The sequence below is a fragment of the Urtica dioica genome, chromosome 7, assembly GCF_054948205.1.
Source record: "Urtica dioica subsp. dioica isolate 48M chromosome 7, U.dioica_male_clone48M_v1_H2, whole genome shotgun sequence".
Classification (NCBI taxonomy): Eukaryota; Viridiplantae; Streptophyta; class Magnoliopsida; order Rosales; family Urticaceae; genus Urtica; species Urtica dioica.
In genome coordinates this window covers 37474801-37502778 of record NC_142762.1, presented here as the reverse complement: position 1 = coordinate 37502778, position 27978 = coordinate 37474801, and the positions used below count along the sequence as shown (strand labels likewise).

At 32.7% G+C, this 27978-nt stretch overlaps 3 protein-coding genes across 4 annotated transcripts; 1 reads left to right on the top strand and 2 right to left on the bottom strand.

Moving 5' to 3' along the window:
* Nucleotides 1-73: 73 nt before the first annotated feature.
* CSTF64 (cleavage stimulating factor 64) lies at nucleotides 74-5676 on the top strand. Of its 2 annotated transcripts, XM_089619425.1 has the most exons (11): nucleotides 74-377; nucleotides 557-635; nucleotides 1137-1311; nucleotides 1487-1520; nucleotides 1809-2032; nucleotides 2110-2187; nucleotides 2857-2892; nucleotides 2997-3491; nucleotides 3831-3852; nucleotides 3949-4163; nucleotides 5117-5676. In XM_089619425.1, the coding sequence occupies exons 1-11, from the start codon at nucleotides 347-349 to the stop codon at nucleotides 5267-5269; spliced, it is 1542 nt and encodes a 513-aa protein (XP_089475551.1). In that variant the 5' UTR covers nucleotides 74-346; the 3' UTR covers nucleotides 5270-5676. The 2 variants fall into 2 exon arrangements, with proteins under 2 accessions (XP_089475551.1, XP_089475550.1); XM_089619424.1 differs by having other exon boundaries at nucleotides 3831-4163.
* Nucleotides 5677-9376: 3700 nt separating this feature from the next.
* LOC149391274 (Protein kinase superfamily protein) lies at nucleotides 9377-15596 on the bottom strand. Its single transcript, XM_089621073.1, has 21 exons — nucleotides 15197-15596; nucleotides 15054-15098; nucleotides 14897-14935; nucleotides 14220-14390; nucleotides 13948-14100; nucleotides 13687-13722; nucleotides 13486-13529; nucleotides 13118-13208; nucleotides 12794-12835; nucleotides 12577-12685; nucleotides 12306-12420; nucleotides 12161-12210; nucleotides 12002-12080; nucleotides 11686-11736; nucleotides 11360-11501; nucleotides 11184-11228; nucleotides 10980-11084; nucleotides 10856-10897; nucleotides 10005-10175; nucleotides 9817-9924; nucleotides 9377-9705 (listed from the first exon to the last, which is right to left on the bottom strand). Exons 1-21 carry the CDS (start codon nucleotides 15542-15544, stop codon nucleotides 9601-9603), a joined length of 2091 nt encoding a protein of 696 aa, XP_089477199.1. The 5' UTR covers nucleotides 15545-15596; the 3' UTR covers nucleotides 9377-9600.
* Nucleotides 15597-19074: 3478 nt separating this feature from the next.
* On the bottom strand, nucleotides 19075-21229 carry LOC149391273 (flavonoid 3',5'-methyltransferase-like). The gene is made up of 5 exons (XM_089619442.1): nucleotides 21117-21229; nucleotides 20439-20524; nucleotides 20187-20331; nucleotides 19947-20078; nucleotides 19075-19377 (listed from the first exon to the last, which is right to left on the bottom strand). Exons 1-5 carry the CDS (start codon nucleotides 21162-21164, stop codon nucleotides 19084-19086), a joined length of 705 nt encoding a protein of 234 aa, XP_089475568.1. The 5' UTR covers nucleotides 21165-21229; the 3' UTR covers nucleotides 19075-19083.
* Nucleotides 21230-27978: the final 6749 nt, after the last annotated feature.

The following is a 27978-nucleotide window of genomic DNA, read 5'->3' as shown; positions in this document are numbered from 1 at the left end:
TTGGCACACTAGATTTTTTTTTGCTCGGATTTATAGAACTATGTAAATAGGCGTGTAACGCATTTCTAAAACTAGTTAAATTAGAAGGGGCGCTTATAGGTTCACAGTTCACTTAAAAAATCCTCTGATTTGTTTGTGGTGTTAAATCTTATAAACGACCCTTCTCTTCTTCGCTTCATCTTCTCCGCGACTCCGACGAAATTCAGGCTCAAACAAAACCTTCAACGCATACGATATCGAATTGAACGAATTCAATTTGAGCAGATATTAATAGACATATGCTTAAGAGGAAGAGGATGAAGCACTGCTTCACCTTCTTCTTCTTCTCCTCTTCCTCTTGATTTTAATGGCTACTTCCCAGCATCGCTGCGTTTTCGGTAATTTGGTTTGCTTATATCTGTGGCAATTCGTTTGATTTAGTTCAAAGTTTAATCTGCAATGTTTAGGGTTAGGATTGGGATTCTAGAAACCAATTCGGCGCTTATGCAATTGACGGCGATACTGATGAGTTCGTTTTTCACTGTGATTGATTTGGTTTTATTGGATTGTTTTACAGTTGGCAATATACCTTATGACGCCACTGAGGAGCAGCTTATTGATATTTGCAAGGAGGTTGGTCCTGTTGTATCGTTCAGGTATGATTTCAATTGAAAAACTTTTTCTTGCCCTTTTATTCTTCTTGTACTCTAATACTTATTATACGAGTATTAGAAATATTTAAACTTTGCTAAAAAAGACTGCGGCTTTGTTCCGATTCTCTATTACTTATCTTCGTGAATCGTAATGCGGGCCTTGCTGTTTGGTTAATTTTCCACATGGTTGAAGTGATCGTGCATTCAACGAAATAATGTTTTTTGCTTGCGTATATGTTCAATTGAAGCGGATTGTAGTAGTTGCTGCTTGTCAACTGAGAAATTGAAAGTCAATGAATTGTTGGGGGGGTTTAAATGTAATCTTTTAAGAGAAACCATAGGATATATATTTGAAAGAGCTTGGGAATGACCATGCTATGTATTGCAGAATCAGTGCGCTGCCCAATTCAGGCCTAACCAAGGCAGGGCAGCCACAAACACTTAAAAGACTTCAATGTCAACACATTTCCAGTTATTCACATTTCATGTTTTCACCCTCTACAGATTAGTTACTGATAAAGAGACCGGGAAGCCTAAGGGTTATGGATTTTGTGAGTATAAAGACGAGGAAACGGCACTAAGTGCAAGGCGTAACCTTCAGGGTTATGAGATCAATGGCCGCCAACTGCGGGTTGACTTCGCAGAAAATGATAAAGCTTCGGACAAAAGTCGAGAACAGGTGACAGTGACATGAAAATTCCTGCTGCAATAATCTCTGTGTTGTGCTTCTATTGTTTTTCCCACTTTGCTTATCCTGTTGGAAGTTGTAACTTCTTAGCCGTGTTTACATCATACGTTAGTAAAAAGTTAACACATTCTCAATTCCAAACTGAAGTACTTTTCTTCTCTTGTAGGGTCGCGGTGGACCTGGACTTGTTCCTAGTGCTGGTTAGTTTCCTTTCTTTCAGTTTTATTGGAATTATATAACACCTGAGAATTGTTGGTCTAGCCGTCAAGCCCTTAGTTTATTTCCAGGTGGTCTTGGGTTCTAGCCTCTCTACCTTCTAGGCGATTCCTAGTATTTCCGAATGTTGTGGGTTCAGGCAGACCTATGGGCTAACCCTATAGTTTCAAAAAATAATTATCATGCAAATGTTTATTTTTCCCTTCTCATCATCGTGGGAAGTATTGTATCATAAAAGACGTGTGTTTTGCTTTCGTGTGAATGCGTCGCAGACCCTTCAAAACAAGTGGGTACACCGGCACTTCTCGGAGACGCTAGTCAACACCAGCCTGTTGGTCTCCAAATAGCTATATCTGCTGCAGCAGCCATGGCAGGAGCTCTAGGTGGTGCTCAGGCTGGTATGCAGGGTCAGTTGGCATTCGCTAATGATCCACTGACTCTTCACCTTGCCAAACTGTCAAGGATTCAACTGAATGAAATTTTGTATGACATGAAGGTCCGTTGTTTTTACTGGGTTTGTACTTAAGAACTCAATTTTCTTTGGTGTACTTTTCATATTTGTTCCACTTTCAGATAATGGCGACGCAAAACAAGGAATTATCTCGTCAATTACTGCTTACGAGGCCACAATTGTCAAAAGCCTTATTTCAGGTATCTTATTTGGAAGGAAATTTTGCTCTTTGATTTTATTGGATAACTACATACCCTTTGACCTTCACAAGTATGTTTTCAGATGCTAGACCATAAGCACGTATATGTGTTATGGTTTCATCTTGTAATTGGTCGTTCAGTATATTTGGATATGTCCTTTTGGCTATAGAAAAACGTTCCAAACTAGCTACGTTAGCATATTCACTATAGGATAAAGCGTAAGATAGTACCTCAACTCTTTTTGTAAGAACTTTTATCTATTTATAAATCTTTGTGATTCCCTTTTTTAGTTGGAGTTTTTTACCACTTCAAAAATATACCCAAGCTTCTTCTCATCACATTTGACATGATTCATACTCTGGTCATATCATGGGTCATTGTGTAACTGCGATTTAGAAAACGAAAATGGTATATTTTAGTTTTGTTCATAAATCAAATAAGTTCTCCCTAGATGTTTGTGTTTTGTGTTCATGTATCCGTTCCATAAGGGCCGAATTGATGTTTGCTTTTGATTGTTATTAATTTTTTATCATTTAAAAGTTTGTTATTTTATCTTAGGATTTTGTTTGCATCTTCCAAATCGAGGATTAAGTCACATTGACACTTGTTTTCCTTAGCAATTATACTCCTACCGTATATATTTATCATATAATTTTCATTTCTTTGCAGGCACAGATCATGCTAGGAATGGTGAATCCGCAAGTGGTGTGTTCCAAGGCCCAAATTATACTCTTATTTCTTTGAACATCGCTTGTTTTAAGTAATCATGTAAATAAACTTTTGTACTATTTTGTCTTATTAATTTTCAGCTGCAGATGCCAAATCTTGTGCAAGCTCCATTTCAAAGCAACCGTATTAGTCAGTCACCGGCGGCCCAAGTTCCTGCTCTGCCCCCTCTAGCACAGAGTAGCTTACAATCAGCTTTACTGCCCAAAGTTCACGAAAGCCAAGTTTCTCAAAATGCTGTAGCTCGTAGCCAAGTTTCTACGTCTCAACAATTCTCATTGCAGCCCCGAGTTCAGGTCCCGCCACATGCAAATGAACATGGTCTCCAACAGGCTGCGTTGCGAGGGATTTCATCAGTTTCCCCTTTTCCTCCCCTTCAACACCATTCTTCAAGTAGCTTGTCGATTCGGTCGCAGTTTCAGGCGGCAACTTCCTCATATAACCAGCAAATACCGTCGTCTTCATTGAATAATCCACACCTTGGACCTACAAATTTGGGGCATACTTCTCAGATGGTTCATTTAAATGCCACCGTACAGCCATCTGTTTTGCCTCGACATACAGATACACGATATCAGGTCTCATATTTGTGCTGCTATGTATTTTTCTTCCTAGAATTATTAATACTATACTTCTTTATTCTTATTTTGTTATTATTCCTTGTTCCTTTTGTGTTGTTACTTTTTATAAAAGGGTTGATAAAAAAACCTAATTGATTTAGTTTGTACTTGCGTATTTCTTTTCTTTCCACCCCATTGGTTTTGAATTGTTATTTTTTTATTCTTTTTTCCCATTAAGAAAGGGGTTAAATGTGTAGTAATGCTGCAATGAAACTATCCTTGAATGGTTTAATTTCTTGGAATTTTTGTTTTGGATACTATTAACTGTTACCTACCTGACATGCTTTATTTTAACAGCCTGGCCCCTCAATATCATCAGGTATTTTGCAGCCAACGAGTAGATCTGCTCAATTTTCCGGTGAAGCAACTCAAGACAATCGAAATATGACAAATTTAAATTTACCCGTTGGGTTAGGTGAGAAAAAGAGATTGCTTTCTCCGGCGGAATCGATTGCTTACCCTTCAAAAATGAGGAAACTTGGGGATGGAACTGTGCCGGGATCAAGTTCAAGTAAGTATATTGGGAATGGTTCCACTTCCACAAAACCTCAATTATCTGGGACAGCCTCGTCAAGTATGAATGCCACACCTAGATCAGAAGCACAACATTCTGAGACACAAATATCTCAGGTAACATATATATTCTTTCTCTGTGTTTTTCACAATCATGTTTCTACGATTTGGTTGGCTGTCATGCTTCGGCTATACTTGATTCTGAAACCTGCATTCAATACGATAAAAACACTAGCTTTTATTGGTACTGAACTTGATGGATTTCATGCATAGCTTGGCAATTGCTCAAATGCAAGGTTCCTCGGTTCCTCATAATTTTTCATACATGAGAACGATGACATATACTTCATATGTTACGTTGATGGTTGATTACGTTGTGAAAAGTGAGATGTGATAAATATAACAACGTTGAACATTGTTTTCTTTTTCTCTCGATTTAACAATGACATCAAGGGAAAGTGTTTATAGACTTTCACCTTCAAATTTAAGGCCCTCGCCTATTTTGGATCTCATGAAACTGTTATACTAGCTAATTGCTTTCTATAAAACTGCTAAGCCTGGCACCGAAGCCAAGGTTGATTTGAACAAGAAAGTGTTAGGATATTAGATATAAAAGGGAAATTAGATAATAATATATAGTAAAGGGGGGTTAATATAATATATCTAGAAATTGTATTAGTCTTTAAATATGAGAGAATTGTGGGGGAATGATGTCGAATCATTTTGAGAAATATTATTGTGGGAGAGCCACGGGTCTCTCGAATTAGCTTGAGCCCATATTTTCCTATCAATACCACCTCGAATTCTCAACATAAAGCAACTTTGTGTGCCACCTCGAAAGGGGATTTGTAGTGTGTGTTGGGGAGGTTTAGCGGTGTATGTCAGAGTCGATAATAAAATCTCTCTTGTTTTGATGCTCTCAACATGACCCATCTTTTCCATCTTAGACAAATTTAAGAAAATATGGTTTGTTATGAATGAGAATACATTGCTGTTGGTTCAGTTCTCATTCTGATCCAACTAGAAAAATTGGATCGTATATAACAGCATATCTACTTTTTCTTATCCAGTCGGAGCTGCCATCTGGGGTTGCGGAGTCGGCGCTTTTGGAGCAAGTTCTGAAGTTGACACCGGAGCAATTGAGCTCGTTGTCGCCGGAGCAGAAGCAACAAGTGATTCAGCTTCAACAGATGCTACGCCGCGAACAAACTCAGCTTTCTTAGTGCGCACACACTGAGAACACACCAACGGAGTTTATTGGTTCATTCGACAGAACAAGCTATGGCTAAGCGGTATCCGATTCGGCAGAAATATAAAACGTTTTCCATAGTTATTCGATCCCACTTGGGTTTATTGTATACTTCCATTCATTCAGAGCCGCCTCATAATTACCGTGTTAGAGCTTGGATAGAAGAATTGAGTTGGTTATAGCGATAGGAAAATTTTGTGTAATCTTTCTACTTTTGTCAACATCAGATTCTATATGATAAAAAATAATGTCAGTTTCTATTATTTTATTTTATTCTATTTTTGCTTGAATATTTACTTGCTTCCATAGCACTTTCCTCCAGTTATTTGTCGTCGTTTACTAGACAACAATGATCAAATGAAATTCTCTTGTTTATCCTCATTTTTGTCTTTTCAAACGCTTATGTCGATTACTAGTTTGATTTTGCAATATTTCACAGGTATAATCTCCGGTTGCTCATTATAGCCATAAGGCTATTCAATTGTAATATCAATCATATGAACGTCCTTGAAAATTTTAATATAATGGGACTGAGCTTTGTTAAAAATATATGATCAATGTATTTAAATTGTGTCTAGATGCTTCCACAGTAGTTTATTGCAAGAGAAATTTGACCAAAATATCACCATCGTACTAATATTATGCATTGTACTTTATTGTAATAGTACTTTATTGAATATCGTAAAGTTTATTCCACAGTACTTTATGGATTGTATTTTAATATTATGGAGTGCAAATGAGTCAAAATATCACGACTAGACTCCTTATTTTTAAAATATCTAAAAATATATTTTTGATCAAAAACGGACAAAAATACCTTTTCAACCTATGTATCCATTTATTATGTATGAATTTCATCATACATCATCGTTAATACATATGAAGTTCATCGTATATCATCGTACAATATCGTATTCCTTCGTAATTTTTCCCAAATTCAAAATCCTAACTTTACTGAATTCGATCCAAATCATCTATAAGCAATGAAACACGAAATAAACAAGAAATTCATACATTTTTCGACATTTTAAGGGGACGAGCTTAATTCCACGCGAGAACGTCAAACCCACGTCAAACATGGTGAAAATCTTCATGAAATTGGGTGAGTGAGAGGGAGGAAAAGTGAAAATGTGAGAAAAAAAAGAAGAAAAACAAATGGGAGGGCATTTTTTTTGTCCGCTTTTGGGACAGAAGTTCATATTTAGATATTAAAAAAGTAATGGATTTAACCTTAATATTTTAATACTTATGAGTCCACTTTATGAAATTCCTCTATTGCAATTTCAAATTATTTCATACTAGCTTCAATATGAATGAATTTTATACCAGCAGAATAGTCTCTTTTATATAAGACTTAGTTTTGTAGCATATACTAAATGGGCAATTAGGCCAATAGCTCAATTGATCACTCTCTTTTAAAAAATAGTCAAAGTTTCATTTTATTAAAAAATAGTCCATTAAACTTGTACTAAATTAATTAACTAAAGAGTAAATTAAATTTATTTTTACTGCAAGTGAGTTATTTTTTTAATAAAATAAAACTTTGACTAAAATCTTGAAAAAAATATAAGAAAATGGCTAGTTGCAATAACTTCTTTTCTATTATAATAATAGATTTATGAAATTCAAACTAATACTGAAAGGGCTCTATAGCTAACTAGCAATAGCAAACTCGAGCTTTGCTAAATAGTCATGGTTTTGTTAATTTTACAAAATAACCACTAACAGAAGTTGCGGATGATCAAATATCCAATAAACCCTTCATTAAACATTTTATAATTAAAATATAAAAAATGAGACACTAAATGAATCGACCGTAACCACATTTAATGACCCTTCTTCTCTCTCTCTCTCTCTCTCTCTCTCTCTCTCTCTCTCTCTCTCTCTCACACACACACACACACACACACACACACACACGCACACATATAAGACCACATTGACGCAGCTACATGACGAATTCTCCACACAGTTCCTCGACGCCAAGAACACCATTGACGGATATCTGTTAATATCTGTAAAAAATTTAGTAAATAATGATTAAATTAACCAAAATAAACAAATGACGGATTATGAAACAAAGGAGATCGTAGACTCAACAAAATTATGTGTCACATTGACCAAAAGAAACAAATGACAAGTTTTGAAAAAAAAAGAGATCTCAGTGACAACGTATCATCAATTCGAATTTTAAACTACAAAACAAAGACCAATTTCCAGAAATTCATCAAACATTAAATCAATACACATATCTAAAACCTACAATCTTCAATACAATTCAATTTCTCTACCTCGATCATGAAGAGTTCAGTGCGACGACGACGACAACAAAATCACCACCAACAACAAACCAATTCCGATGACGAATAAAGAAACTTAACACATACGTAGACATTAACACAAATAAACACACAATAATTACCACAATAAACAATAACAAGAAGAATAAAGAAGGATGTTTCAAGTACTTCAACAAATAAACACTTTTGCGTAGACATTAACATAAAATAACACAGTAACACAATTTTGCGCCGGAGATGGACTCCTCCGAGATCCACCAGGGCGGCGCTGGGGATCCCCATCAGATGACGTTTCCGAAAATGAAGCCACGGTCCACGGCTCTGGCCAGGGAGCTGAATATCACCATTTGGTACGCGAGAAGAGCGGTTACCAGAACCGGGGATCCAGACGACCATGCTTAAAAAAAATCTTGTTCGTCGAAATCATCATTTGCACAGTTTTTAATTTGAGGGAGAAAAAGGAGTACGAATAAGGAAGGCTAATAAATAGTAGTTATAAAAAGAGATATTGATCAATAAAATAAATCAACATGAATATATATTGAGCAACGAATAATATTTAATTTTAAAAACTAGTATAAAGATATATAGCCGGTTAACTAAAAGGACATAATTGGCACATAAAATTCTAAATCAATTGCCACGTCATCGATTTGGCTAGTTAATAAAAAAGAATATGGAAACGTTGGTTAAAATGCAATTCTAACATTTCTGGTGACTTACTCCATATCATTTTTCATACTAAAATACGAACAAAACTTGAATAACTCCTAAATAACTCATTGATAATTTTAAAAAGTATGATTAAACCGCAATTTTACTATAATATTTAGTATTTTTATTTAGGCTGGTTGCAATTTAATTCGGGGGAAATATCAACAGCATCTCCTGTGTTTAATCGAAATGCACGATTTATACCTTCAGTTTCCAGAAATATCATACATATTTCTTCGGTTTAATATAATTGACATATATCTCCCTTACAAATCTAATATATTACAAATATCATCCTTTTCGTTTATTTTTTACAAAAAAAAAAAAAAAAAAAAAAAAAAAAATTGAACTCCCCAAAATACCTTTAATGAAATAATTTTCTATTTTCTATTCTATATACAAAAAAATGAAATTAAAAATTTCTTTGTAAAAAGTTAAGGATTTTTTTTATAAAGAGAGATTTTGATTTTTTTAATAAAATAGTAAATAAATATTTATTCTATTAAGGGTATTTTGGGGAGTTCAAATTATTTTTTTTGTAAGTAATAAGCGAAAAGGGTGATATTTGTAATATAACATTTTTTAGAGGAGATATATGTCATTTATATTAAATTGAAGGGATATGTCTGATATTTCTAGAAATCAAAAAGATAAATCTCGCATTTCGATTAAACACGAGGATACTCTTGATATTTTCCCTTTAATTCATTTCTTTTGTCAAATTAACAAGTTAAGCTAGAAAAATAGCTTTCAAGTATCTTGAGTGATAGGTTTTATTAAAAAAAAAAAAAAAAAAAAAAAAAAAAAAAAAAAAAAAAAGAAGTAACTATCTATTACCCTGGTGATATTCTAGTTTTTTTTTTATTTTTTTTTTTATTTTATGAAATGATATTCTAGTTATTCAACTGTTTTTCTTAACAAAAATGATTTTCAATAGTATTTTTTTTATTGCACCTTAATCCTTAAATATATTTATGATGCATTTCTAAATTGAAGTGAAGTGATAGGCGTCTAAAATCGAGCCATTAAACTTTCGTTGAGATAGACATTTCGAACCTGGATAATGAAAGACCGTCGTGATAATCGTGATGTTACACAATGTGTACTTTCTTTAACTGCGTTATTGTCCAATTCGTCGCCTCAGTTGATACTGATATTATTAGCCTTAAGAATATTTTAACCAAGTATATAGAACGTTTGAATAGGTGACAACTGTACCCAAAAAAAAAAAAAAAAATCACGCAGGAGAGTACAAGAATAATAAAAGTTGGTCAAAATCATGAGAGGGTTCTCAAAAAACGAATCTTCGTATAGTCCTCGCAGCGACACGTGATAATAACCTTTGAGAAAGATCTGCTGGCAGATTCAGTAGCTGCTGTTGTGATTCTTGTGGGAGCTGCCATTATTCAATCAAACCGAGTAATGAGCTCAAAACTCGCAAACATCTTTGTATCTTGAACAATTATAGTCTGTTTCCAAATGCCGATAAGGGTCTGGGAATATTTACCTCAGAAATAATAGAAAGAACGGGTAGAACCTCTCTGGCCGAAGCAAGTTGATTTATGACTAGTGACATGTCTTCCAAGTTTGGTTCCTCTCTCTTGTTTGAATCTCCCTACACAAAAGGAAGATGGTAAAAAAGTGCACTTCCAACAATGGCAAAGAGACTAGCTTGCATTGAGAATGAGCTCTTACTGCGACGGAGTGGTTTTTTTCTTCGAGCCTCGATAACAGATTAAAAAGGCGACGTAGATTCGTCAAGTTGGTTCTGTCTTCATCTGTCATTTTTGTAATGGGAAACACCGAGCCAAAAGGCAAGCGATCAATAGCTGCAGAAGATACAGCTAGCCCAAGTGCATCCAATCCCTGTGAATTTTTTTTATTACATTTATGAGGAATATATAATGACAACTTGAGGGAATTAAGTAGAAATAAATGAAATGATTTTTCGGTCATGATTCTCGAAGATGAGATTTCTGAAATTTGCCCGATTATGCATCACAAATGGTTCGGAAATGAACCAAAACATCATAATAACGAGTCCTAGTTAAGTGATTCGTCTACATGTATTGAGCAGGAATGGTATGCAAATTCAAATTTCTAGACCCTTAAAGTTTACAAAAAATTGGCTACATAAACCACCTAAACTATAGAAATTGTAAATTAGTCAACCTTTCGTAAATACTTTGTAAATAGCCAACTTGCATACGTGGCAGCCTATTAACTACCTTATTTACATGTTTGATTGGATTAAATAAGTCTTTTATTAATATGTTAATAAGTTAACTTGGCTATTTACAAGAAATTAACGAAAGGTGGGCTATATCCCAATTCACTGTAACCGTGTGGCTATATAACTTAATAACCCTAAAGTTTATATGTTTTCAAATTCATCTTCATCCTTCACTATTGGAAATGTGCTGTAAGGAAACTATGGAAACTACCAGGAGAGTCAGCAATTAACACATCTTTTTGGATGCACTTTTCTCAAAAGTTCAATAAGACAAACGTGAACAGGCATTTTCTTATCAAGAGTTGGCTTTTACCTTGGCAAGTTCTTGGAGAAGTATATCCCTCACAAAGGAACCCTGAAAGTGTATTGCCATATAGTCACAACTTGATATTGGTCCAACGATCTGGCTTAGGCACTGAAAATGGAACACCTCTAACCTTTTCGGTTAACATGAAAGAGAGTACTTGTTTTACTATCGCCCTTGAATAAGCACTATCTTCTTGTTCTTGAACCAAGGCCTTGTCTGTTCTGGCCCGAAGAGACTGCCAAATGAGCATGTTTATTGATTCGTACGAATTGGACATGCGTAAGCTGGTAAGTGTCAGAACAGTGTGAGGTAAAGAGAGAAAAATAATACTCACCTCTGATAATAGAGACTCCAGACGATCAATTCTGAAAACACCTTCCTGATATGACATCATTAAGGATTTAGGATCTTAGGCAAACATATTGCCACACAAATGATAACTGAACAGAAGATAAAATCCAGACGCATAATGGAAACAAACAATTCGAAAAACATGGTTCTAGTTTTAACCTCGTAAAGAAGTGCTTGCAACGATGCCTTTAGCTTGGGCGAGCTATCAGTTAGCACCTTTTTAGCAATCCATGGGTATGTACTGCCTAAGACTTTGTATTGTGGATTAGCACTGACAGCAATTCCTTCCAATACCGCAAGGCTGAGATATGAGAAACAGTCAACAATAATAATGATACAAAAAAAATAAACTGATAAATAAATTGAACGGATTGGAGAATATAGAAAAAAGAAACACAATTGTACAAGCTGAGAAATCAAGTTCGATTCTCAAACAGAGTATTGTTGATGATGTAACTGTATTAATGGATTGTCAATTACGGTACCTTCGAATGACAAGAGAAAAGTACGAAGGAATTCTGAATTTGAACTCGTACCTGCAAACAGGGAACAAGAAAGAAAGATGAAGAGACAACTTGCAATACGACGTGAAAGGTCAATAACAGAAACGATTAGAATTGATAAAAGCTCTATTACGAGAATCTGTCCTAAAAAAATTATTGAAATACTATAACGATGCAAGTACCAAAAACTGTTAAGAATATCCAGCATTTAGTTCTGTTTTTTAGTGTGTGATATCAAACAGCCATGTTTGTAAGAATGTAACAGATGTTTTACACGAATGGAAAGAGAAGCACATACATGGTTACTCCTAAATTTCCTAAGAGGTCTCCAAAGCTAATATTGCGCACTCCTCTGTCAACAGCTTTCTGAAAAACACCTGCAAACAAATAATAATGACAACCACAGAAACTAGTAAAGCGAAGATAAAATAAGGATAATGTAGATGAGAAGAGAAACCTGTCAAGGCCTTTGTAACAGCCTCATTGTTCGACGTTGGTGGAAGAAGCCTGAAATTTTTGTAAGAAAGCAAGCCAACTAAAAGTCAGCGTCAATCAATAACTTTTTTTCAGATACACCAACTAAAGATAAGTAAATACAATACCCTAGTGTGACAAAATCCGTAGCCAATGCATCGAAATCACGGTTTACAAGATGAAGACACGCTTCAATGAATCCATCGCGAAGCTCCTCTTTGAACTCTCCCATCATACCAAAATCTGGTCATGAAACAATTAGATTAAAAAAAATGAAAAGTAAAATCAGTCAGTTTTAGATAAAGCCAACCAATGTAAGCAACAAAATCTTCCTAAGCTATGTCGCAGGGAAAACCATTAGGTTAACCAACCAAAAATCTGAATGTCAATCAATTTTACCTATATAAGCAAGTTTCCCATCATACGTGCGGAGAAGATTTCCGGGGTGGGGATCTGCATGGTAGAATCCATATTCGAGTAGTTGATTAAACGAGCAGTAAACCCCTACCTGTACAACACAAAGTACAAGAGGCCTCATTAAGCCATACGGTTAAAAGCATAATATAAAACTGAGTCGAGTTTATAGAGTCAGCTATCCATTAGTTTAGCTACAGACCTCAATTAAGTAGAGATCCTTCACTTCTGAGAGCTTTTGCCCCTGAGTTACCAGCAAGGAAAAGATTAGTCCATAAGTAACAGCTGCAGAGTTGTAATAAATATGTACATGAAAACATACGAGTATGCTAAGCCTCAGGATGACATATTGCATCTCAAAGTGAACCTTTATTGTTGTACTCTAGAGAGTCAACACATATTTCTTTAGGAATCTAAATCAGAATTATTATTCGATGCAAGCGATATTATTACCTACCTTGTGGAATCTACCGCATGAAAAATTATTCAAAATATATTGATGACATCAAATTTGAAAGGAAAGTACCTCGATCCATTCCATGATAAGGACACGCTGAGTTGTTTGTTGGGTGTACATTTCTGGAACCACGACATCTTGTAGATTTCCATAGAGCTCTCTGTTCAAGCACAATGGAGGGATTCAGAGAACATTGCTTAACATTGGTCACATATTTAATAAAAAAAGTGATCATACTTATGTTGTAGGTAGAAATCTATTTGAAATAAGAAAACCAGTGGATACAAACGTTTTGCTAAACCTAGTGCAACTAATCCTTTTTCCGGAACTTGAGAAGTTTCAGTTAATTAAGGGAGAACTTTAGTGAAAAATTAATTGATGGAGAAAACCAACAAAGAGAAAATCACAACAGAATCAACAGTCAAATGTGCCCTTACCTAAACTTGACTCCATTTTTGGCTTCTAGCCTGTAGTCCATCTCCTGCATTCAATTGGATTTACCTGTATTCAATTTAAAGTTCAAAGAATATACCTCATAAGAGAAGCTAAAGGAAACATGGGCACCAAAACTTAATTTCCGCTTCACTTTTTTCTCTATTTTAAACACTATTGATGGCATACAGATGAAAAGTATGTACCCGAAATAGACTCGATGCCCATTCGTCCACAACTGCCTGCAAACAAAAATTAATTTCAAGGTTCAGAACACAGAGCTACAAAACTTTATGCCAAAAATAAATGAAAAGAACCACCATTGTATCCATTTGATACAAAGTGAAGGACACATGATTAGAAACGGCGTTTGGTAACCACCACAATTAAACACGGATTTCATTCTTATCTAGATTTATGCTTCTACTTTATCGACTCAGGTGGATCCTTTATGCATTTTACAGCACCTGTAGATCAGTGTTCAATTTTCTAGCTTTCTTAGCCGCTCCTGCCAGAAAACGCAGTACAAATATATCCAGGGAAATGGCAGCTTGTACACCAGGTCTCTGCACTTTGACTGCAACAACCTTTCCATTTCGGCGGAGCCTAGCTTGATATACCTATCATACAAACAGAGATAAATTTTACTAGCCACACCCTGAGCCTGTGACGTAATGAATAGATGACCCACACGTATATTATGATAGATATAAAATATTTTCAATAAATAAATAAAAACCTGGCCTAGCGATGCTGCTGCTACGGGTTCTGGTGAGATTTCCGAAAATACTTCCTCAATTGGCAAACCAAGTTCTTGTTCTATCATATTGAAAGCTACTTCAGTAGAAAAAGGAGATATTCGATCTTGCAGTAGCGAAAGCTCATCCAAATACGCCGGCGGTACTAAATCCTTCAGTGCAGAGTATATTAGGTACTTGTCAAGTTTGTCTTCCGTTATAAATTTAATTCCTTTCATATTGAGTACAAGCCTGAGCTAAATACTGTATAGAACATTCCAGCTTCTTATTCTTTTCACTCTTCCTCATATGTTATGAGGAAGAGTGAAAAGGTATAAATAAGGACCAGTTTTCAATTTCAAAATCCATAAGATAATGAACATGTACACCAGCAAAGAAGAAGCAGCTCTAGACTCCTAATGAAAAAGACTATAGGTTTTTTTTTCTTCCCCCTCCAGTAGCTTTCAGATTTGTAAAAGGAACTTTTCCAAATTCATTACAATACTGTTGGCACTAAACTCAAAGAACGAGTGAGCCTTACTCATAAGAATATCAAAAAATGAGTAATCCCTATTCCATAGTTTGTTACAACAGGCCTAGTTTGAAGATTAACTCACAAATGAACAAGACAACAGCATTTCTAGCTTAAAGACATCATAAAGCTTTAGCCATTACTTACCGCTCGAGACGAAATTGCCTGAGCAATCTTTATATATGCCTGCAGTTACAAGCATTGAAACTTCAGATTAGAACAACTAATACATATAATTCAACACCACATACACATACATACATATATATATATATATGGATGCATTTATGAGAGAAAAACATACCGGACCAAGCTCTACCAATATTTTCCGAAGCTCAGCAGCTCTAACCTGGAATTCGAGTAGCCAAAAACAATCAACCACAGAAAGAAATAAAAACCTTAACTTCAAAGTGTTTGCAAACACTAATGGTTTAAAAAAAGTGAGACCTTGAACATTTCATCGGAGCGGTCCGCAAGGGCGTCAGAGTAGCGGAGAGCGAGCCACCAGCCGAAGGTGGAGGCGATCTGGAAGAGGCGGCGAGCGACGAGCAGCGGTCGGCGCCTGAAAACGGCGGCGATTTTTGCGGCGTCGTAGCCGGCGAGAGAGTCGGTCTCCGACGCGCCGAGGGAGAAGAGGTAGCCGGACTTCTCCGTGAATGAGTCCCCATCGGCACGGAAGGTTCGCGTCCGAAGAGCCGCGCGCAGCGGAAGACGGCGGCGATGGACTAGGGTTCGGGGTCTGGAAGTGGCGGGAAACGAGTGGAGTGTTGGGAGGAGAGTGGCGGTGGTTACCATTGGAAACGGGTCCTTCAGTTTGAGCAGAGTCAGAGAGAGAGCCTCTTTCTTTCTCAACCACTCGAGTCTCGACACGAGTTTTATAACTAACGTAACGTCTCTTATTAGTTAACTATTATTTATGGTGGTCGTTTATTTACGATTAAAAATATCTCATTGCCATTGGAATTAATTTCACCATTTACAAGCCCCCTAAATAAAAAAATTTATTTATAAATTCTACTATTTATCCTCTATTATCATTTTTATTTAAAATTAAATTTATATATTATTTCAATCATTTTAAAAAAACATACAAGAAAAGAGACCACTATTAATAACACGTACGATAAATATATCAAAGGATATTAATAACACGATAAATATTTCAATGGATAATTTATTGCTAAATATCTAAAATTTATAAGGGAAAATATCAAGAATATCTGTCGTGTTTAATCGAAATACGAGATTTACATTAAACTGAATGGATATGTATGATATTTCAAGAAATCGAAGGGATAAATCTCGTATTTCGATTAAACACGAAAAATAATCTTGATATTTTCCCAATTTATAAGCTTCTGTACTCCCTTAAGCGAACAAAATAAAATGTGTTATTAGAAAAGAAGAACTTCATTAAAGAGAGTACTCATTTAGAATTAGAGAGTGTAAACCAAATATGTGAGATGATATCGGAACAATATGAGCGAGTCATATTAATGATATATCTTATTTATCCTTATTATTCAAGCGTTAATAACTAATTAGTAGAATCACCATTTATTTTGACAAACTTGGCATTCACAAAAAATTATTAAAAATAAAATTATAACAAAGTATAACCTTCTCAATAATTTTGGACCAAAATATAATAAGTTTATTATCCATTTTGTGTGTTTACGTTTTTTAACCCTTTTTTTTTATCTCTCTTCATTTCACTTCATTCCTCTCCCTCTCATTTGTCACGCCTAGAATTTCTTGTTGGTTTCAGCCAAATAAAAAATTGCAATCGTCGACGATTCTTCGACAATCCATCGTCGTCGACGTCGTCATCATCGTACCCTTCTCTCTCTCTCTCTCTCTCTCTCTCTCTCTCTCTCTCTTGTGCGTGACTGATTTTTTTGTTTTTTAATTGATGAATTCTCACGGCGTTCATTTTCATTCTCATAAAAGTGTTTGAAATTTTTTTTGTTTTTTTCAGTTGAAAAATTTGAGAATTTGATTGAAGATGTCAATAAATTTTCTGAGTGTCAACAAATTTTCAACAAACCAAATTCTTTGAAAATTTATTAACATCGAGAAAATTTACTAACAAACATATCAATAAATTTTCAAACGAATTTCAAGAACTTTTGAATATTTATTGACATCTATGTCGACATTCTCAACAATGAATCACATTCTAAACGATCTCAATGAAAAAGAGAAGAGATAAGTCAAGAAGTAAGAGGAATATATGATTATTCGTATAGAAATTTATATATGCATAACCATCTATTTTTTTTTAATGTAATTGTATGGAAAAATTAAAATAATTTTCTAATTTATTAAGCTATAACTTTATGGAAAATTATCATTCGTATATAGAAATCTAGTCAAAGGGTGCTTCCATGCCTTGCGTTTCAAGTCACATACAAGTATACAATCAATTATATATATATATATATATATATATATATATATATATATATATTGTAAAATAAACGTTATATTGTATATATGTTACAGTTTATCAATCAATTAGTATTTTGGTTTAACTTTTGTACGTTAATTTACATATATTGTTATAATCAAAGAATAAGTTATGTGCGTTAATATGGGAGATCTCCTATGCAGACAAGATGAATTTAGTGAGATGAATGCAAGGAACAACACGCACGTGCTGATTAAAAGAGAAAACATAAGGGACACTACTTTCTCATGTTATTATAAACTAATAAAACTGAAAAGAATTTTAAATATATAGTGGTTTAAACTTCAGAGACAAATCATAATATATGATTTTCTTTTATTGAATATTAATGAATATTGAAGGTGCATTTCAATTTATTCACTCGTATTTCATTCTTTTGTGTTAAAAATGTGCATACATAATTTATGTGACCACATTTAAAGATGATTTGATGCTATCCATATAATATAGCATATATATATATATATATATATATATATATATATATATATATATAAACAAGTAGGAAAAATACGATAAATATAATTTAAATGAGTCAAGATAGGTAAACATAATTATAAAAAAATTATTCACCAGTCAAAAGTGCTATATATATATATAAATTCAATACTAATACTACAAACAGTAATCTTAGTATTGTAAATATTGTCTCACAAACAGTTATCATAAAGAATTGAAATCATATTTATATTCGAGGACTAATAAATATTTGTATCACTTTAATATAGGCCGAGAGAGGGATATCTGTCATTACGAAAATATCAAGAGTATCACTCGTGTTTAATCGAAATGCGAGATTTATCTCTTTGATTTCCAGAAATATCAGATATATCCATTTAGTTTAATATAAATGATATATACCTCCCCTAAAAAAATATTATATTGCAAATATCACCATTTTCGTTTATTTTTTACAAAAAAATAATTTGAACTCCCCAAAATACCTTTAATAAAATAAATATTTATTTAGTATTTTATTAAAAAAAAAATCAAAATCTCTCTTTATAAAAAAAATCCTTAAATTTTTATATAGAAAGTTTTTAATTTAATTTTTTTGTATATATAATAAAAAATAAAAAATTATTTCATTAAGGGTATTTTGAGGAGTTCAATTTTTTTTTATAAAAAATAGGGTCAAGCGGCTATATAGCCAAATAATACTTAAGTTTTTGTAAAATAGCCATAGTTTGTTAACTATAAGCAAACTAGCCAAAGTAAAATTAATCTAGGTTGGATTAAATTTAATCCCACAAACTATAAATACAGAATGTAAGCTTTATGAAGGCCGGATTAAAATTAATCGAGGCAGGATTAAAAGTCGTAGTACTCTCAATTGGCTATTTTGCTATACCTAATAAAACTATGGCTATTTTGCAAAAATCATAGTTTAAATTGGCTATTTTATACCATTTTTCCTAAAAAATAAACGAAAAGAGTGACATTTGCAATATAACCATTTTTTAGGAGAGTCATATGTCATTTATATTAAACTGAATGGATATGTCTGATATTTCTGAAAATCGAAGAGATAAATCTCGCGTTTCGATTAAATATGAGAGATACTCTTTATATTTTCCCAATTCTAAATGCCATAGATAATTTGTCATTATTATTTAGTGCATTATGTCATTTCATAAATATGCTCAGAAAGTTAATACATGGATCTTAATATAATACGGTACTTCATGACATGATATCCACGGATAAACATAGGAAGTCCAATTACAAAAAAAAAAAAAAGAAAAAAAAAAGGACAAACTTATTAAAACTAAGCCTTCATACTTGGCCCTTAGGAGAAATAAATGAAAAATAGAAACTCACGTTTAAGGATATAGATATTACATATTAGTTTCAGATAAGAAATTTAATAGAGACGCCGACAGAGAGTGAGGCCATCTCCAACAGAGACAAGAGAGGACTCGATGCGTGGGTCGGAGCCCAGAAAGGAATTCAACTCCTTGATGTAGATTCTCTTCTCTCTGATGAGATCGTCAATCTCAGCGTCCTCGGAGAGAGCCACAGAGCCACACCAGAGTGTGTTGTCGTAGGCGATCACTCCTCCCACTTTGACAAGCTTTAAGAGTATCTCGTGGTACTTTAGGTAGTCTTCTTTGTTCGCGTCAACGAATGCAAAGTCAAAGCTTCCTTCTTCCTTTTCCTGTACCAATTAATACATATCGATCCAGGTTTTAGGCTAAGTCGTCCTTTCTTTTCGGAAAATATTCTCTTATCTAGGTTTTAGTGATTATTTTGTTGCAATTTAATCATTTCGACAAACTATTGAATATTTATTTATCAAATTCAACACCTGCTACACGGCTTAAAACAAATTTGTGAACTAAAATATCTCGTTAAATTAATAAAATAAACTGATTACGTTTTATTCAATTTTCCCCTAAAATCCCTAAATAAAGTTCAAACCTTTTATAAATTTTTTAATATGTTATTTTATTTTATTGCACTTAATTAAAACTAACTACAAGTTATATGTTTAAGCTGAATTTCATCTACTATTGTTTTTCTAAAAGGAACGACGTAATCAATAGTTCAGAGAACAAAATGTTTCATAGTCAATAGTTTAGAGACCAAAATATTACATAATCAATAATTTGGAACTAAAATACTATACAAAAAAAAAATTAAAGATAAAAAAAAATGCGAATATAGACTATTTACACAAAGTTTCAATGAATCAGTCGTAGTATCATATATTATTGATTAGCTTACGTTGGCAACGAGATTGTTGAGTACTGAGAGAGCGTCTGATTGGATGAAGCTAATCTTGTGACTCACGCCTGCTTTTTTAATAAAAGGAGACCCAAATTCGAATGCTTCTTTGTTCGGATCAACTGCTATAATCTACGCCAGCATAAAATAATATAAAATACTTTGGAAAAAAGGAAAATATAAAATAGTAATTTGTAAACGTGCGCTTGTAAAATAGTATTGTCTAAAATATATACATACATGCGCATCTTCAGGAAGCGCAAGAGCAGTGGTGAGAAGAGAGTAGCCAGTGAAGACGCCGAGTTCAAGAGTCTTTTTGGCGTTCATCACTTTTAGGAACATCGATAGAAGCTGACCTTCGTCAACTGATACGTTCATCACACTCCTATATATACACAATAATAATACGAATACATGTTATAAGTACTTAATTTATGTGTTTCTATCTGTATATATACACTTAATTCATATACGTTAAAAAAAAAAACGTACCAGTAGTCATATTTCTTGACTGTTGCTTCTCTGAGCTCCTTCAATTGTTCGTGCTCTCTTGGATACGCGTTCGTTTCCAGAATGTACTGAAATAAGTTTTTTTTTTATATTAATATATTATTATAGAAGTAACAAATAGTGCCAAGTCGTATTATTCTATGTTACTACCATCCAAAACAATGGTTTCAAACACTTGGGATTACTACACTTGTTTTTAAATTAAAACAAAATTAATAGTTGAGCAGTGAGAAGGATAGTTAAAATAATTATATTATATGCATCTTAAAAGTTATACTACAAAAGTCTTTTCTACTTTTACGGTTTTACCTATTTCCGATTTTCAACTCTATAAGATATATGATTTATATTATATTAAATCTGAATTCAAACATATAAAAACTTTACTTAATTGATCAATATAAAATGGCTGGGCCACTTGGCCATGATGCTCGTCACATCACGTTATACGAATTACAGTTACTTTACTACACATGATTGAGTGGCCCAAATCTAGAAAATGGCATATATCTGAGTAATATCATATGAAAGCATGAACTTTTAAACAATATTTTTTTTTTTTTTTTACAAACTATGGCAAAAGAAATAACAGGCACGCATGCATGCATGCAGATTTATTAAAGTACGAGCAAATAAGAAAAGGAAAAGTTTATAATAAACCTTTTGAAGAGCAGGGCTGAGGATGATATCTTGTATTGAACCCGTCATCGTTGCTTAAGTGTAAGCGAATAATAGTACTATGATGTATAAAGCTATTGGGAATGTAAAGATGAGTGAGAAGAACTAGATGCCTTCTATGCTATTTATATACGATATTGTTTAGTTTAGGTGAGCGAAAGTGGGTCCCTCCAGTATAAACGTCTTCCTTATTAATCATTATTTATCTGTTTTTTTTTTTTTAATTTGTTATTTATAGCTTTTATAGGCATCCAATTGTCAAATTAGATCCCTCTATAGGGTATAGATATGCGTTTTTTTTTTCTCGTGCCCGTTCAATTATAATATATATGAAGAAGGTATGGTCAAAGGCACACATTTTGTAACCTTTGAATCATCCACGGCGTTGCAACAATTCGATTAAGATAGTTCTATAACCCTCAACTTTTTTTTTTTTTTTTTTAATAAGTTACTTGTATATTGAAATTATTGGCGTTAAGTGAGAGGAAGCTTCATGCAGAAAGTAATAAAATCATGAACGCTACGTATAACATTATATATATATAAATATATATACACGCGTATGTTTTTACAAACTAAATATGGCATCTGTACTTAGTATAATCATTAAATTTACTGGTGAGATTTGTATTCAATTATTGAACGTTTGAAACAACGATAATTAACAAAAACAATAATTGATTTGAACACAAATGTGCCATAATAATCTTTAATTTATAATAGCGCGTTAAAAGACTTACATCAAGATACAATAATCAATGTGATGATGTAGAAAGTGATTGATGAGTTTGTTTGAAAAAAGAGAGTATATATAGTCAACGATATTACCAAACTCGAATACTAGTCAGATTATGCAGAGGCTTATGAGTTAGGAGGGGCTAAACGGGCTTTGAGTGCCATAAGAGTGGTTAATAAATATTTTTAACAAACGACTAAAAAAATATACTATGCATTTAAAATATGAAAACAGTGTTTGAAATGGCTAAAACCTAAAAGTGAAAAAAAAAACTAATACATTTTAGCTATAAAAGGAGAATGGTTTGGCTACAATTAGCTTTAATATTATTACCTATTGCAGTGAAGTAAAACATCAATGAGAAGGCAACACTAATTTTTCGCCTAATCCTATAGAAGTTTTTCTCATTTCAGGAATAATAAAGAAATTGTCTCATTATCCCCGTGTGCGCGTGTGTTTGGATCAATGTTCAAAATATCGATACCGATACCCATACCGAGGTTCTGATTTTACGGATATATCGAGTATCGACGGATATATCGATGGATATTCTATAACAATTTTAATACCGACTACCGATTATATCGGTGATATATCGATTATCGACGGATATATCGATAAAAATCCTATAAAAATATATAAAATGTATATATAATTTAATGATACATATAACAATTATATTTTAAATAGATATATATATATATATAACATATATATATATATATATATTTATATCTATATAGATGTATATACGTATATTTATATCTGATATAAATATACGTAATGAATGAATATATAACATTTATTTAGCTAACAATAAAGTTCACTTAATTATGAAATTAATAAATTTAAAAAAATCACTCCATATAAACCTATGTAGTTCTATGAATTTTAATACGCAATAATGAGTCTTCATCTTCCCAAGAACTCAAGTTTAAATTTTGGGCCTGTTTAGAGCTATGAAAATAGGTATTTCAGGAATAACTTTTCTGTTTTGGCTGTTGTAGGAATTTTTTTTTTACAAAAACGGTATATCGAAAAGAAAACGATATTTTGGCCGTTATATTAGTTTTTTTTACCGAGACTTCAAAAAAACCTATATATCGCCGATATTTAGAACATTCGACGTTGGATTGTATACATATACAACACATTTAGCATACTAATAATAATATACATAAACAAGACAGGACAGCAGTAGGTAAACTTTTCTTACAAAAAAATTTATCATATTAATATATTCTAGAACTGTTGACAAACTAAGATGCTGTTTTATGCGTCTCGTACACCCCATGCGTATTGTCTCACTTAACGGTGATTGGTCGAAATTTAGAAATTTCAAGCCGTGGTTTGGTGACAAGGATTTTAAATGGATTTTTCTAAATGTATTTTAAAGTTTTGATATTGTTGCATATTGGTCTATTTATTTTACAAAGTCATAAACTACAAAAAGAAGACTTTCGGGCTTTTATTGGCGAAAGATACTTCCTAAAACATCACATGTTAGAGCATATAATAATATTTTATGTAATTTTTATATAAAATAAAGTATAATTTTTCTATTAAATTTTAATTTTGATTTAAAGACACTACATTATATTTTACACTATAGAGAATATTCTAAGAATCTACTTTTAATTTAGTTGATTTAGTTACTTGTAAGTCTAATCTAAATATATAACCCTTTAATTATTTATTATGAATTGATTAAATTAGAATAATGTTTAAAAATTTGGTGTAATTTTTACACCAAATATAGTTAAATATGCTGAAGTTTATTTTGCTTGGATCTATCATCCAAGTTTCAGGATTTCAAAATGAAAAACCACGATTTTATCGCATTTAAACAACTTCAAACAAATTTTGAGTGAAATTACGATCTATATGAATTTCAGAATCTATCCCACAACGTGCTAGAAGCTAGGGTTTACTGTTTAGTAGTGTTTGAATTGGTTACAACACAAATGCATGCAATGAGAGTTTAATTCATAAAGAGGGGTTTCGTGGAGTCGGATACTGAATTAATTTCTATATTACTGAATTAGGTCCCTACGTGTTAACTTATTTTCGCACGTTCGTAGTAATTTATTGATTCAAATTACATAATTGAATGAAGAAAATATATATTTAACATGTTTTTACTTGGTATACACACGATTTGAAAATAAAAGGGAATATTTATATAATTGTACAAGATTAGTTAGTTATTAGGATCTTTTGTATTTGGAAGAAAAAAAAAGCCTTTCAAAATAAAAAAATATACAGAGGCTAATGTGCAATTATGTGAAAAGTTTAAGGGCAGCTGGCACAACTACAAATAGCCTTCAATTTACAGGGCTTTTTTTAATATTATTTACCTCTACCAACTCCAGATCTTAATATCCGTAGCCACTATATTATGGATTACTTATTCCATGAGAGAAAAAAAAAAAGTATATTCATGGAAAACTTGCAAGTTACGAATTTAATAATATCGTTCATAGTAGTATATTTTTAAAAACATTTCCAATAATATTTTTGTTTGGATGAAATAATTACTGAAGCTGTTAGTAATATACGCTTTAAAAATTAGTTACGTGTTCAGGAATCAGGATGATATTATAGTTAAAATAGAAACAAATAAATTCGATAGAAAGTTTACAGATGCAAATAATTATAAATTCAAAGAGACGAGCGGCGAGATAAATATTTAAAAATCAAAGCACAATTATCCGATAAATTGAAAGATCACATTCCCGAAAAGTGTATTTTATTATTTTGATCTGTTTGATTTAACTTCTAGATTTCTTTCCTCGGCTGAATTTATTCTTACAAGTTGGTTTTTTGAAAAACGTTATTCTTACGAGTTGGTAAGGAAAATAAAACTGCAAAAGAAAAAAGTGTACTTGGTACCAAAAAAATATATAGAGCTTTGACCATAAAATAGATAGAGCATGTATTCCCTTAATAAAATAGATAGAGAAATGCACACAAAAGTTCTAGATACATAATTGATCATGGTTTTAGGTGGACAATTTCCTTCGTCGAACAAAAACTTTTTCTTCCATTAAAAAAAAAAAAAAACTTTTTTCTCTCGATGAAGTTGTTGAGAAGTTAAAAATAAAAAATAATATATGGTAATCCAAAGGATCTGCTTAACGATACAGGCTCGCGTATTTCAATAAATTCAGCGAGGCTTAGTTCTTGGAGGTTTCCTCTCCACTAAAGGAATATTATGCTTTACAACTATTTCTCTCCATACTTGCCCTCTTGGATTGTATCCAAATTTTATTGTTCTCCCGTGTTTCAAAATTTAATATATATATATATATATATATCTTATTTTATAAACTGTTCAAATATACCCACTGGACAAACTTTATTGTATAATTTATTTAATACATGTGATGAATAATAAAAAATCATGACAACCACAATTATTTTTTTAACAAATAGGTCAATTGTCCACATCTCAAAGTTTATAAAAATATCGCATTTTAATTGTAATGTTTTTTTTAGTATGAAAAGCTTAATAAAATGAGCAAATTCGAAGATTACCTCGTATTCTTTAATCAAATAATGAATAATTATGAGAACAAAGATTACCTCGTATTCTTTAATAAAATAATGAATAATTTAAGTACATTATATTCAAAATTTTAAACAAGCTACTTAGTCATTTAAAATAAGATTGTAAAACCATTAAATTGTTTAAACAAAAGTATCTAAGCAGTCAGGTTCATTTACTTTTATGCATTGAAATACTGGATAGTCAGAATAGATGTGCTTGACTAACTGACACTAATTTTGAGCTTATCGCCACTCATGTAACAACTTACGATTAATAATTAAAAAGTCTTGGATACACAGGGGAAAAAAAGGGAAATTAACATCAATAATACCAATTATTTGTCATTTACCAAAAATCAACAAAAACTCAAATATTGATACATTTAATACCAAATCGGTCATTAACAGAGTTGATTTCGTGACACATTGATCAAGAACTGGTTGCAATTCGTGACTGATTGAATACTAAATGTGACAATATTTGAGTTTTGGATGATAATCGGTATGACAAACAAATGGTATTATTGTTGTCAATTTCTCAAAAAAAAATTATCATACCCTGAAGTGTTATCCATTCACTTGCGAATCAAGTCTATTTGGGCTTGTTTAAGGCAGGTAGTCAATACTGAGGTGGAATTCCATAAGATAAGCAACTTTTATTGCCTATTATAAGAGGGACTTGCTAGCAATTATGAAAAGTTTAAAGCTATTAGCTTAACCATTGTTGCACATTTTAGCTATTTGCTTGGTAGAGCAAATTAGCTCTATAGAGCAAATTGGCTCTAAACTAAGCTACAACCAATGAGAATACAATAAAATGTAAAAAAAAAAAATATGATTAATGTTTAAGCCACAAGATGGAGATTGGCTTACCACTAAAGAGCAATGTTGCTTAAAAAAATTGTAACTTAAAAAAATTGATTTGACAAATTAAGCTAATGTACCATTGAAGATGCTCTAATGTGGCAACGATTTATATGAATAAGCTAATTATATAAACAATTATAATGACGTGGATATATAAGAGAACGTAAATTTTTAAAAATTTACTGGAAAATAACATATATATATATATATATATATTTTGTGTTTTAGTGAAATGTTGAGTTTAACCTTTGGTTTTAAAAAAATGTCGAATTCATACCACCTGTTTAATTAAAATGACGAAATTATACCATGAAATGAATAACAGTGTCATAAATCTCTCTTTCATTAATATTAACTCTAATATAAGAAAAACCGAATCAAATCTAAACCAGTACACTAACTTCCAAATTCTCAATTTTTAAATAAAAATAGCTTTAAATTGAAATTAAATAATAAAATTCATATCTCCCAGGAGATGACTTCATTCCGTGTTCGTATTGCAACTATGAATCCTGAATTCTCTGTTCGAATCTAAGATTTTGATGACTATCAAATGTCATTTTTTACCCATTTGCCTTTTTCTGTGTTCTTCGCGATTAAGAGATTGTTGTTTATTTTTTAGTTTTTAAATAAATTATATATATGGCACGAATGAATAAAGATAATTGGTGTTTACATATAAATATTATAGTCAACGTCAATATGAAAAGTAAAAAAAATCAATAAAAAGAAGATTCGTGGCACTGTTGTCTATTTCAATGAATAATTTCGTCATTTTAGTTAAGAGGGTATGAACTTGACATTTTTGGAAACCAATATAAATATTATAGTCAACGTCAATGAAAAGTAAAAAAAAAATCAATAAAAAGAAGATTCGTGGCACTGTTGTTTATTTCAAGGAATAATTTCGTCATTTTAGTTAAGACGGTATGAACTCGACATTTGGAAACCAAATATTAGACTCGACATTTCACTAAAACACAATATATATGTGTCATTTTCTCCTTTTTTTACATGTATTCAGTAAGGTCGTTAATTTGGTTAGAAGACTATATTTTTCTTTTAGGAAATTTTTTAGTAGCAGTTGAATGCCTGTAACAACAAATTTACAAGCCAGTATCCCAAACTTGGCGAGGAGCAAGGCACATCAAGCATCTCCGTCTCCAACGCCGAAGCCGCCTCAACCGGGCTCCGCCAAAACACACAAAGTTTCTGATGCTATCTCTGACGACCACCCCCACCACCGGGCCAAATCCGCCATAAGCTCTGTCAACATTGAACTTCAAAAAACCGTCCTCAGGCGGAGTCCCGCTTGGCGAATCTCGCTCTGATGGTGGAGATCGATCGTTGGAGGTTCAGGCATTGAGGGCAAAAGATACAATTGTTACGCCACTGCCTTGGCTTTCCCATAGACGGTTTTTGAGAAAATCTCCATGATTAGATCAATTCTCGAAGTTTTGGCGCTGAAATCTCAATCAGAGCCCAACATCTCGCCGAACCAGAACCACCTCACGTTGTCGCACAAGAAGAATAAGTGCGCCTTGGACTCCTCTTCCTTCCCGCAAATCTTCAACTTTCATATCAACATTAGAGCCTTCAGGGTTAGGGGTAGTTATGTCGGTGTAAACCCAAAAATCATTGAAAGTATTAATCTCGTTTCATCTCCAATGATATAACAAGAGTTATTTTTTT

Coding starts and splice junctions, on each gene's coding strand:
- LOC149391273 (XM_089619442.1), bottom strand. CDS start 21,164: ATGACGGGTTCAATACAAGATATCATCCTCAGCCCTGCTCTTCAAAAG. Junction 20,079..20,186: donor CGCTTCCTGAAGATGCGCAT/GTATGTATATAT, acceptor ATGCTGGCGTAG/ATTATAGCAGTTGATCCGAA. Junction 19,378..19,946: donor TCAACAATCTCGTTGCCAAC/GTAAGCTAATCA, acceptor TAATTGGTACAG/GAAAAGGAAGAAGGAAGCTT.
- CSTF64 (XM_089619424.1), top strand. CDS start 347: ATGGCTACTTCCCAGCATCGCTGCGTTTTCG. Junction 1,521..1,808: donor TGGACTTGTTCCTAGTGCTG/GTTAGTTTCCTT, acceptor AATGCGTCGCAG/ACCCTTCAAAACAAGTGGGT. Junction 2,033..2,109: donor AAATTTTGTATGACATGAAG/GTCCGTTGTTTT, acceptor TTCCACTTTCAG/ATAATGGCGACGCAAAACAA.
- LOC149391274 (XM_089621073.1), bottom strand. CDS start 15,544: ATGGTAACCACCGCCACTCTCCTCCCAACACTCCACTCGTTTCCCGCC. Junction 14,101..14,219: donor CAGCAGCATCGCTAGGCCAG/GTTTTTATTTAT, acceptor TTTGTATGATAG/GTATATCAAGCTAGGCTCCG. Junction 12,836..13,117: donor TTATCATGGAATGGATCGAG/GTACTTTCCTTT, acceptor CTGGTAACTCAG/GGGCAAAAGCTCTCAGAAGT.